General features: G+C 37.6%; 2 protein-coding genes and 1 pseudogene across 2 annotated transcripts; all 3 read right to left on the bottom strand.

Moving 5' to 3' along the window:
* Positions 1-732: 732 nt before the first annotated feature.
* Positions 733-1,809, bottom strand: LOC138312773 (uncharacterized). The gene is made up of 4 exons (XM_069253533.1): positions 1,727-1,809; positions 1,491-1,587; positions 1,177-1,324; positions 733-1,022 (listed from the first exon to the last, which is right to left on the bottom strand). The coding sequence occupies exons 1-4, from the start codon at positions 1,807-1,809 to the stop codon at positions 733-735; spliced, it is 618 nt and encodes a 205-aa protein (XP_069109634.1).
* Positions 1,810-4,325: 2,516 nt separating this feature from the next.
* LOC138312775 (uncharacterized) lies at positions 4,326-5,402 on the bottom strand. Its single transcript, XM_069253534.1, has 4 exons — positions 5,320-5,402; positions 5,083-5,179; positions 4,769-4,916; positions 4,326-4,615 (listed from the first exon to the last, which is right to left on the bottom strand). The coding sequence occupies exons 1-4, from the start codon at positions 5,400-5,402 to the stop codon at positions 4,326-4,328; spliced, it is 618 nt and encodes a 205-aa protein (XP_069109635.1).
* Positions 5,403-7,915: 2,513 nt separating this feature from the next.
* On the bottom strand, positions 7,916-8,994 carry LOC138312771 (uncharacterized; annotated as a pseudogene).
* Positions 8,995-12,934: the final 3,940 nt, after the last annotated feature.

Raw genomic sequence — 12,934 nt, 5'->3', positions numbered from 1 at the left:
AGCTAACGGTAACTGACCAGCACCGATCTCTGTAAACTCTGTATTTCCTGAACGACAAAGTCATGATACATCATTATATTAGGTGTCATAGCTGTAAACACACATTGTAAAACGTGCAACACAAATTATTTCATGCAAGCGCCGAATAGGACGTAAATTCAAAACACAACTCGATTCTCAATAGCAACATATTTTAATGAATTCTCTTAAATGCATATCAATGATCAATATTGACCATGTCATAAAATGGAAAATATCATCGAAATAACGCTATCGGAACTTATCTTGTAAACAACACAGAAAACAACACAGTCCAGTACCAAGACATTCTTCTCTACATGGCGATCACTCGGTAGCGACGTCAAATAGTTCAGAATGAAGTACGGAAAGTTGAAGATGAGAGACGAAAGCAGAGCGGAACGAACAGGTTGCAAGGATGGAATCGCCACCTCTGTCCCATCCTCTTGCATTCTTCTCCTCGGCAAGTGCAATGAATCTGAAATGAATATTTCAATCTTAGAACAACGTATATCAAGTAATGTAATGACGTTCATTTATTCCGCCATCTGCTTCAGCATGAAAATGAAATGTTTAAACAACCTTTACATTAGTCTAATAAGCACGGGTGCCCTGGGGTAGGGTACTAATATAAGAGTTCCAAAGAAGGAGATTCACTTTAATAATGGGGAAAATACGTGTATCTCTATTTGTAATAACTGTAAATTTACAAACCTAGTAAGGCAGTGGGTACCAGGCGTTGATTTGACGCTGAACACAAAGCGGGAACAGAGCCAAATGTTCCTCCTCGAAATAGTCGCGGTACTTCCTTGCCCAATATAATTCATCGCGGGGGAGCTCCTTTGTCAAGTCTACTGACAGCTCAAGCCCTTGGCTGAACATCTTCATAGCATGGGCACGCTTTTCGAAATCCACTACATTCCACACACGTGGTTCGAAGCGCTTCCATGAAGCTCGCTTTGCTTGGCATGGATCAGTGCCACAGAAGCGGCAGAGTGAGCGACCTGTGAAAATGATAACGTATGATTGAAACATGTCATGGGATTTGTTAACTGGTATCTGCAGTTAAAATATAATAGAGAAAGCGAATCTTTCCTTTTTTGTACGATGACCGAACGCTGTAGAGAAAAAATGATGAGGAATATGAATACTACTTACGAGCTCTCCATTCCCTGAACATGGAACGGACTGTTCTCCATCTTTGCTTGGTGCGCTTTCCAATCAGTGGTGCATAGACATATGCGTAAACAATCATCAGAGAAACAATTCCACGTAGCATGGTATAAAACACCTCATTTCCGATCGTCTGAAATAAATAAAACGATTATTGAATATGGCTCCAGGGTTGCATACTATGCTAATATTTCGACTGTTGCACGATCGAAGCATATATGCGCGTGTGACTACAGATCATATTTTCATTGAACAATACGTCGAGGTTAAACTTCATTTTGATTAAATACTGTACTCACCAACAGCAGATAGCCATGCGTTGGACAGGCTTTCGGAAAGTCTCTGGCGGTGAGATAATTTAAGATTATTTTTGTATATCCTGGTTCGGGCTCCACGCTGCACAAAAAAAGCAAAAGTATTTAAGTAAATAGAATGGCACAATAAAGAATACAATGAATAATTCGAAGTACACATTCGAGATGAACATGGCTTAGTAATGTGACAAAACAAAACCATAGAAAATGCACAAACTTACCATGTAATGCCTCGATAAGCGACAGGGCCTTGCTGCACGACGCAAATGATTACCAAGAAAATCAAGAAAAGTTTGATATCCATTTTGGTAATCCAAGTATTACAATAACAAGGAGCTACTCGCAGAGAGACTCATCATCTCCGCCATGGCCTAATTGCTAAGCAGCTAAGCAACACACATTTGACGTCACAACTAGTCTTTCGTCATCACCACTATGACGTCATACTATTGTAGAGAAGCAACCATGTGCATTCGCTGGTCAATATGGGGCAAATTCTGTATCACGACCGCGAAATAAAGTTGTATAAATTTATTAAGGACGATGTCAGCATTGTATCGATACCTGTATAGTCTATGTACATATATATCCTTTAGTGGCGTAAATAATTCAAGCGAAAAATATCCGTTGTATAGTGCATGTACACGTCTAGAATTGGGAGATTCTTCTGTAAAGTAGCAACGTTTACACCTGTTACTGTTATTTGAGGTTGTATTGAATATTTTTGTATAGAAATAAACACCGTTGTTGATGTTGACGGTGGCAGATTATGTCTTATTCTAACATAATGAAGTGAAATAATTATCAATTATGGACATTTATTGAGGTTCCACCTGGGCGGTATAAATCCATATAGGCCGAATCAAACTTCTTTCGTTTTTTTATATTAGATATGGGGTTTCTTTAACAAATGTCAAAATGATTATCTGATGTACATGTTAATTACAAGAAATCGGTGTGGCTATAGGACGTCACCCTGGAGAACACTCAGTTATATATATATATTTGCATATTTCTGCATTAAGTACTAAGGTCACCACAGATATAAATTTGAATCTACTATCTATCATCACCGTCAACCAATTAGGAAAAAAACTGACAAAATTAACCTTTTAATTAATAAGGGTCGTTCTGGCAAGACTTTTTCCATTAGTTAATAAAAAAGTTACTGTTCCTGCTAAGCGCTCAGAATAAAGGGAGAGTGACGACCCAGTGGGGTGTAATTGTTCAGTGTCTCTGGTGGTTTGTTTCAGTTAGACAACAGTATAAAACCGGCAAACGTTCCATTATTACAAAGATCCGCAATGCGAACATACTGCAGTCTTCCATATAGTATTTTATTTTGCTGAATTTCATAAATTTATTGTACTCGGCAATCTAAGTGAGGCTACTATGGCCTCAGACCACAATTACATTCACTATATGTACCAAAGAGAGAAAAAAATGAAAATTAAATATATTTGAAATTTAGGGGAAAAAAAGTGATTTAAATAAAATTGAATTTAGGTATTAATTCTGAAGCGTAGTTGAGTAAGAAAGTGTCCAACAACATGCTTGTTTTCGAGATATTCTCACCTACATGTCACAAATACACAAACCTATAATATGATAGGGAAATCCGGAACCCGAAGAAAATCACTACTCAAGCCTCATAACACAATGTGTCCTACCGCACAATAAAGCTCCAAAAATGGGTTAAAAACTAAATTATCCCGGTAGTACAGATATTAAAATAAAAACATATGTATAAAGTATACACATAACTGCAATAGCTAAAGCCAGAACAAAAGTTTTGTAATATCCCTAAAAATTAATAATGCACTACATTCGTCTACAACGACCGGGAAGTATTCTTGTTATCTGGGGGTCATTTCACACAGGGATATGAGAATCGGTTACAATTCATATCAATTCGCGCCTAGACGTTTTCGGGGTCTAGATAAAAAAAAAAGTTTTGTAATATCCCTAAAAAAAAATTTTCACGAATAGTAAAATGGTCACTCTGATGAGTAATTGATATAAACTGTAACTAATTCTCAAATGCCAATGATATTAGTGTCCACATATATAATATATGAAGTACTAGCTAACGGTAACTGACCAGCACCGATCTCTGTAAACTCTGTATTTCCTGAACGACAAAGTCATGATACATCATTATATTAGGTGTCATAGCTGTAAACACACATTGTAAAACGTGCAACACAAATTATTTCATGCAAGCGCCGAATAGGACGTAAATTCAAAAACACAACTCGATTCTCAATAGCAACATATTTTAATGAAATTCTCTTAAATGCATATCAATGATCAATATTGACCATGTCATAAAATGGAAAATATCATCGAAATAACGCTATCGGAACTTATCTTGTAAACAACACAGAAAACAACACAGTCCAGTACCAAGACATTTCTTCTCTACATGGCGATCACTCGGTAGCGACGTCAAATAGTTCAGAATGAAGTACGGAAAGTTGAAGATGAGAGACGAAAGCAGAGCGGAACGAACAGGTTGCAAGGATGGAATCGCCACCTCTGTCCCATCCTCTTGCATTCTTCTCCTCGGCAAGTGCAATGAATCTGAAATGAATATTTCAATCTTAGAACAACGTATATCAAGTAATGTAATGACGTTCATTTATTCCGCCATCTGCTTCAGCATGAAAATGAAATGTTTAAACAACCTTTACATTAGTCTAATAAGCACGGGTGCCCTGGGGGTAGGGTACTAATATAAGAGTTCCAAAGAAGGAGATTCACTTTAATAATGGGGAAAATACGTGTATCTCTATTTGTAATAACTGTAAATTTACAAACCTAGTAAGGCAGTGGGTACCAGGCGTTGATTTGACGCTGAACACAAAGCGGGAACAGAGCCAAATGTTCCTCCTCGAAATAGTCGCGGTACTTCCTTGCCCAATATAATTCATCGCGGGGGAGCTCCTTTGTCAAGTCTACTGACAGCTCAAGCCCTTGGCTGAACATCTTCATAGCATGGGCACGCTTTTCGAAATCCACTACATTCCACACACGTGGTTCGAAGCGCTTCCATGAAGCTCGCTTTGCTTGGCATGGATCAGTGCCACAGAAGCGGCAGAGTGAGCGACCTGTGAAAATGATAACGTATGATTGAAACATGTCATGGGATTTGTTAACTGGTATCTGCAGTTAAAATATAATAGAGAAAGCGAATCTTTCCTTTTTTGTACGATGACCGAACGCTGTAGAGAAAAATGATGAGGAATATGAATACTACTTACGAGCTCTCCATTCCCTGAACATGGAACGGACTGTTCTCCATCTTTGCTTGGTGCGCTTTCCAATCAGTGGTGCATAGACATATGCGTAAACAATCATCAGAGAAACAATTCCACGTAGCATGGTATAAAACACCTCATTTCCGATCGTCTGAAATAAATAAAACGATTATTGAATATGGCTCCAGGGTTGCATACTATGCTAATATTTCGACTGTTGCACGATCGAAGCATATATGCGCGTGTGACTACAGATCATATTTTCATTGAACAATACGTCGAGGTTAAACTTCATTTTGATTAAATACTGTACTCACCAACAGCAGATAGCCATGCGTTGGACAGGCTTTCGGAAAGTCTCTGGCGGTGAGATAATTTAAGATTATTTTTGTATATCCTGGTTCGGGCTCCACGCTGCACAAAAAAAAGCAAAAGTATTTAAGTAAATAGAATGGCACAATAAAGAATACAATGAATAATTCGAAGTACACATTCGAGATGAACATGGCTTAGTAATGTGACAAAACAAAACCATAGAAAATGCACAAACTTACCATGTAATGCCTCGATAAGCGACAGGGCCTTGCTGCACGACGCAAATGATTACCAAGAAAATCAAGAAAACTTTGATATCCATTTTGGTAATCCAAGTATTACAATAACAAGGAGCTACTCGCAGAGAGACTCATCATCTCCGCCATGGCCTAATTGCTAAGCAGCTAAGCAACACACATTTGACGTCACAACTAGTCTTTTCGTCATCACCACTATGACGTCATACTATTGTAGAGAAGCAACCATGTGCATTCGCTGGTCAATATGGGGCAAATTCTGTATCACGACCGCGAAATAAAGTTGTGTAAATTTATTAAGGACGATGTCAGCATTGTATCGATACCTGTAGTCTATGTACATATATATCCTTTAGTGGCGTAAATAATCAAGCGAAAAATATCCGTTGTATAGTGCATGTACACGTCTAGAATTGGGAGATTCTTCTGTAAAGTAGCAACGTTTACACCTGTTACTGTTATTTGAGGTTGTATTGAATATTTTTGTATAGAAATAAACACCGTTGTTGATGTTGACGGTGGCAGATTATGTCTTATTCTAACATAATGAAGTGAAATAATTATCAATTATGGACATTTATTGAGGTTCCACCTGGGCGGTATAAATCCATATAGGCCGAATCAAACTTCTTTCGTTTTTATATTAGATATGGGGTTTCTTTAACAAATGTCAAAATGATTATCTGATGTACATGTTAATTACAAGAAATCGGTGTGGCTATAGGACGTCACCCTGGAGAACACTCAGTTATATATAATATTTGCATATTTCTGCATTAAGTACTAAGGTCACCACAGATATAAATTTGAATCTACTATCTATCATCACCGTCAACCAATTAGGAAAAAAACTGACAAAATTAACCTTTTTAATTAATAAGGGTCGTTCTGGCAGACTTTTTTCCATTAGTTAATAAAAAAGTTAGTTACTGTTCCTGCTAAGCGCTCAGAATAAAGGGAGAGTGACGACCCAGTGGGGTGTAATTGTTCAGTGTCTCTGGTGGTTTGTTTCAGTTAGACAACAGTATAAAACCGGCAAACGTTCCATTATTACAAAGATCCGCAATGCGAACATACTGCAGTCTTCCATATAGTATTTTGATTTTGCTGAATTTCATAAATTTATTGTACTCGGCAATCTAAGTGAGGCTACTATGGCCTCAGACCACAATTACATTCACTATATGTACCAAAGAGAGAAAAAAAATGAAAATTAAATATATTTGAAATTTTAGGGGGAAAAAAAGTGATTTAAATAAAATTGAATTTAGGTATTAATTCTGAAGCGTAGTTGAGTAAGAAAGTGTCCAACAACATGCTTGTTTTCGAGATATTCTCACCTACATGTCACAAATACACTCAACCTATAATATGATAGGGAAATCCGGAACCCGAAGAAAATCACTACTCAAGCCTCATAACACAATGTGTCCTAACCGCACAATAAAGCTCCAAAAATGGGTTAAAACTAAATTATCCCGGTAGTACAGATATTAAAATAAAAACATATGTATAAAGTATACACATAACTGCAATAGCTAAAGCCAGAACAAAAGTTTTGTAATATCCCTAAAAATTAATAATGCACTACATTCGTCTACAACGACCGGGAAGTATTCTTGTTATCTGGGGGTCATTTCACACAGGGAGAATCGGTTACAATTCATATCAATTCGCGCCTAGACGTTTTCGGGGTCTAGATAAAAAAAATCGGTAAAATCGTATAAATAATGGTACTATACACGAATAGTAAAATGGTCACTCTGATGAGTAATTGATATAAACTGTAACTAATTCTCAAATGCCAATGATATTAGTGTCCACATATATAATATATGAAGTACTAGCTAACGGTAACTGACCAGCACCGATCTCTGTAAACTCTGTATTTCCTGAACGACAAAGTCATGATACATCATTATATTAGGTGTCATAGCTGTAAACACACATTGTAAAACGTGCAACACAAATTATTTCATGCAAGCGCCGAATAGGACGTAAATTCAAAACACAACTCGATTCTCAATAGCAACATATTTTAATGAATTCTCTTAAATGCATATCAATGATCAATATTGACCATGTCATAAAATGGAAAATATCATCGAAATAACGCTATCGGAACTTATCTTGTAAACAACACAGAAAACAACACAGTCCAGTACCAAGACATTCTTCTCTACATGGCGATCACTCGGTAGCGACGTCAAATAGTTCAGAATGAAGTACGGAAAGTTGAAGATGAGAGACGAAAGCAGAGCGGAACGAACAGGTTGCAAGGATGGAATCGCCACCTCTGTCCCATCCTCTTGCATTCTTCTCCTCGGCAAGTGCAATGAATCTGAAATGAATATTTCAATCTTAGAACAACGTATATCAAGTAATGTAATGACGTTCATTTATTCCGCCATCTGCTTCAGCATGAAAATGAAATGTTTAAACAACCTTTACATTAGTCTAATAAGCACGGGTGCCCTGGGGGTAGGGTACTAATATAAGAGTTCCAAAGAAGGAGATTCACTTTAATAATGGGGAAAATACGTGTATCTCTATTTGTAATAACTGTAAATTTACAAACCTAGTAAGGCAGTGGGTACCAGGCGTTGATTTGACGCTGAACACAAAGCGGGAACAGAGCCAAATGTTCCTCCTCGAAAATAGTCGCGGTACTTCCTTGCCCAATATAATTCATCGCGGGGGAGCTCCTTTGTCAAGTCTACTGACAGCTCAAGCCCTTGGCTGAACATCTTCATAGCATGGGCACGCTTTTCGAAATCCACTACATTCCACACACGTGGTTCGAAGCGCTTCCATGAAGCTCGCTTTGCTTGGCATGGATCAGTGCCACAGAAGCGGCAGAGTGAGCGACCTGTGAAAATGATAACGTATGATTGAAACATGTCATGGGATTTGTTAACTGGTATCTGCAGTTAAAATATAATAGAGAAAGCGAATCTTTCCTTTTTTGTACGATGACCGAACGCTGTAGAGAAAAATGATGAGGAATATGAATACTACTTACGAGCTCTCCATTCCCTGAACATGGAACGGACTGTTCTCCATCTTTGCTTGGTGCGCTTTCCAATCAGTGGTGCATAGACATATGCGTAAACAATCATCAGAGAAACAATTCCACGTAGCATGGTATAAAACACCTCATTTCCGATCGTCTGAAATAAATAAAACGATTATTGAATATGGCTCCAGGGTTGCATACTATGCTAATATTTCGACTGTTGCACGATCGAAGCATATATGCGCGTGTGACTACAGATCATATTTTTCATTGAACAATACGTCGAGGTTAAACTTCATTTTGATTAAATACTGTACTCACCAACAGCAGATAGCCATGCGTTGGACAGGCTTTCGGAAAGTCTCTGGCGGTGAGATAATTTAAGATTATTTTTGTATATCCTGGTTCGGGCTCCACGCTGCACAAAAAAAAACAAAAGTATTTAAGTAAATAGAATGGCACAATAAAGAATACAATGAATAATTCGAAGTACACATTCGAGATGAACATGGCTTAGTAATGTGACAAAACAAAACCATAGAAAATGCACAAACTTACCATGTAATGCCTCGATAAGCGACAGGGCCTTGCTGCACGACGCAAATGATTACCAAGAAAATCAAGAAAAGTTTGATATCCATTTTGGTAATCCAAGTATTACAATAACAAGGAGCTACTCGCAGAGAGACTCATCATCTCCGCCATGGCCTAATTGCTAAGCAGCTAAGCAACACACATTTGACGTCACAACTAGTCTTTCGTCATCACCACTATGACGTCATACTATTGTAGAGAAGCAACCATGTGCATTCGCTGGTCAATATGGGGCAAATTCTGTATCACGACCGCGAAATAAAGTTGTGTAAATTTATTAAGGACGATGTCAGCATTGTATCGATACCTGTAGTCTATGTACATATATATCCTTTAGTGGCGTAAATAATCAAGCGAAAAATATCCGTTGTATAGTGCATGTACACGTCTAGAATTGGGAGATTCTTCTGTAAAGTAGCAACGTTTACACCTGTTACTGTTATTTGAGGTTGTATTGAATATTTTTGTATAGAAATAAACACCGTTGTTGATGTTGACGGTGGCAGATTATGTCTTATTCTAACATAATGAAGTGAAATAATTATCAATTATGGACATTTATTGAGGTTCCACCTGGGCGGTATAAATCCATATAGGCCGAATCAAACTTCTTTCGTTTTTATATTAGATATGGGGTTTCTTTAACAAATGTCAAAATGATTATCTGATGTACATGTTAATTACAAGAAATCGGTGTGGCTATAGGACGTCACCCTGGAGAACACTCAGTTATATATAATATTTGCATATTTCTGCATTAAGTACTAAGGTCACCACAGATATAAATTTGAATCTACTATCTATCATCACCGTCAACCAATTAGGAAAAAAACTGACAAAATTAACCTTTTAATTAATAAGGGTCGTTCTGGCAGACTTTTTCCATTAGTTAATAAAAAAGTTAGTTACTGTTCCTGCTAAGCGCTCAGAATAAAGGGAGAGTGACGACCCAGTGGGGTGTAATTGTTCAGTGTCTCTGGTGGTTTGTTTCAGTTAGACAACAGTATAAAACCGGCAAACGTTCCATTATTACAAAGATCCGCAATGCGAACATACTGCAGTCTTCCATATAGTATTTTATTTTGCTGAATTTCATAAATTTATTGTACTCGGCAATCTAAGTGAGGCTACTATGGCCTCAGACCACAATTACATTCACTATATGTACCAAAGAGAGAAAAAAAATGAAAATTAAATATATTTGAAATTTAGGGGGGAAAAAGTGATTTAAATAAAATTGAATTTAGGTATTAATTCTGAAGCGTAGTTGAGTAAGAAAGTGTCCAACAACATGCTTGTTTTCGAGATATTCTCACCTACATGTCACAAATACACAAACCTATAATATGATAGGGAAATCCGGAACCCGAAGAAAATCACTACTCAAGCCTCATAACACAATGTGTCCTACCGCACAATAAAGCTCCAAAAATGGGTTAAAACTAAATTATCCCCGGTAGTACAGATATTAAAATAAAAACATATGTATAAAGTATACACATAACTGCAATAGCTAAAGCCAGAACAAAAGTTTTGTAATATCCCTAAAAATTAATAATGCACTACATTCGTCTACAACGACCGGGAAGTATTCTTGTTATCTGGGGTCATTTCACACAGGGATATGAGAATCGGTTACAATTCATATCAATTCGCGCCTAGACGTTTTCGGGGTCTAGATAAAAAAAATCGGTAAAATCGTATAAATAATGGTACTATACACGAATAGTAAAATGGTCACTCTGATGAGTAATTGATATAAACTGTAACTAATTCTCAAATGCCAATGATATTAGTGTCCACATATATAATATATGAAGTACTAGCTAACGGTAACTGACCAGCACCGATCTCTGTAAACTCTGTATTTCCTGAACGACAAAGTCATGATACATCATTATATTAGGTGTCATAGCTGTAAACACACATTGTAAAACGTGCAACACAAATTATTTCATGCAAGCGCCGAATAGGACGTAAATTCAAAACACAACTCGATTCTCAATAGCAACATATTTTAATGAATTCTCTTAAATGCATATCAATGATCAATATTGACCATGTCATAAAATGGAAAATATCATCGAAATAACGCTATCGGAACTTATCTTGTAAACAACACAGAAAACAACACAGTCCAGTACCAAGACATTCTTCTCTACATGGCGATCACTCGGTAGCGACGTCAAATAGTTCAGAATGAAGTAGGAAAGTTGAAGATGAGAGACGAAAGCAGAGCGGAACGAACAGGTTGCAAGGATGGAATCGCCACCTCTGTCCCATCCTCTTGCATTCTTCTCCTCGGCAAGTGCAATGAATCTGAAATGAATATTTCAATCTTAGAACAACGTATATCAAGTAATGTAATGACGTTCATTTATTCCGCCATCTGCTTCAGCATGAAAATGAAATGTTTAAACAACCTTTACATTAGTCTAATAAGCACGGGTGCCCTGGGGGTAGGGTACTAATATAAGAGTTCCAAAGAAGGAGATTCACTTTAATAATGGGGAAAATACGTGTATCTCTATTTGTAATAACTGTAAATTTACAAACCTAGTAAGGCAGTGGGTACCAGGCGTTGATTTGACGCTGAACACAAAGCGGGAACAGAGCCAAATGTTCCTCCTCGAAATAGTCGCGGTACTTCCTTGCCCAATATAATTCATCGCGGGGGAGCTCCTTTGTCAAGTCTACTGACAGCTCAAGCCCTTGGCTGAACATCTTCATAGCATGGGCACGCTTTTCGAAATCCACTACATTCCACACACGTGGTTCGAAGCGCTTCCATGAAGCTCGCTTTGCTTGGCATGGATCAGTGCCACAGAAGCGGCAGAGTGAGCGACCTGTGAAAATGATAACGTATGATTGAAACATGTCATGGGATTTGTTAACTGGTATCTGCAGTTAAAATATAATAGAGAAAGCGAATCTTTCCTTTTTTGTACGATGACCGAACGCTGTAGAGAAAAATGATGAGGAATATGAATACTACTTACGAGCTCTCCATTCCCTGAACATGGAACGGACTGTTCTCCATCTTTGCTTGGTGCGCTTTCCAATCAGTGGTGCATAGACATATGCGTAAACAATCATCAGAGAAACAATTCCACGTAGCATGGTATAAAACACCTCATTTCCGATCGTCTGAAATAAATAAAACGATTATTGAATATGGCTCCAGGGTTGCATACTATGCTAATATTTCGGCTGTTGCACGATCGAAGCATATATGCGCGTGTGACTACAGATCATATTTTCATTGAACAATACGTCGAGGTTAAACTTAATTTGATTAAATACTGTACTCACCAACAGCAGATAGCCATGCGTTGGACAGGCTTTCAGAAAGTCTTTGGCGGTGAGATAATTTAAGATTATTTTTGTATATCCTGGTTCGGGCTCCACGCTGCACAAAAAAAAAGCAAAAGTATTTAAGTAAATAGAATGGCACAATAAAAAAATACAATGAATAATTCGAAGTACACATTCGAGATGAACATGGCTTAGTAATGTGACAAAACAAAACCATAGAAAATGCACAAACTTACCATGTAATGCCTCGATAAGCGACAGGGCCTTGCTGCACGACGCAAATGATTACCAAGAAAATCAAGAAAAGTTTGATATCCATTTTGGTAATCCAAGTATTACAATAACAAGGAGCTACTCGCAGAGAGACTCATCATCTCCGCCATGGCCTAATTGCTAAGCAGCTAAGCAACACACATTTGACGTCACAACTAGTCTTTCGTCATCACCACTATGACGTCATACTATTGTAGAGAAGCAACCATGTGCATTCGCTGGTCAATATGGGGCAAATTCTGTATCACGACCGCGAAATAAAGTTGTGTAAATTTATTAAGGACGATGTCAGCATTGTATCGATACCTGTAGTCTATGTACATATATATCCTTTAGTGGCGTAAATAATCAAGCGAAAAATATCCGTTGTATAGTGCATGCACACGTCTAGAATTTGGA

The sequence above is a fragment of the Argopecten irradians genome, unplaced genomic scaffold (assembly GCF_041381155.1).
Source record: "Argopecten irradians isolate NY unplaced genomic scaffold, Ai_NY scaffold_0464, whole genome shotgun sequence".
NCBI lineage: Eukaryota > Metazoa > Mollusca > Bivalvia > Pectinida > Pectinidae > Argopecten > Argopecten irradians.
The sequence above is the reverse complement of the archived record's forward strand: the minus strand, read 5'-3'. Positions and strand labels throughout refer to the sequence as shown.

Excerpts from the sequence above, each read along its gene's own strand:
- LOC138312775 (XM_069253534.1), bottom strand. The coding sequence starts at position 5,402 with ATGGATATCAAAGTTTTCTTGATTTTCTTGGTAATCATTTGCGTCGTG. Across the intron at positions 4,917-5,082 it reads CGCATGGCTATCTGCTGTTG|ACGATCGGAAATGAGGTGTT; the intron begins GTGAGTACAGTA and ends TATTTATTTCAG. Across the intron at positions 4,616-4,768 it reads GTTCAGGGAATGGAGAGCTC|GTCGCTCACTCTGCCGCTTC; the intron begins GTAAGTAGTATT and ends TCATTTTCACAG.
- LOC138312773 (XM_069253533.1), bottom strand. The coding sequence starts at position 1,809 with ATGGATATCAAACTTTTCTTGATTTTCTTGGTAATCATTTGCGTCGTG. Across the intron at positions 1,325-1,490 it reads CGCATGGCTATCTGCTGTTG|ACGATCGGAAATGAGGTGTT; the intron begins GTGAGTACAGTA and ends TATTTATTTCAG. Across the intron at positions 1,023-1,176 it reads GTTCAGGGAATGGAGAGCTC|GTCGCTCACTCTGCCGCTTC; the intron begins GTAAGTAGTATT and ends TCATTTTCACAG.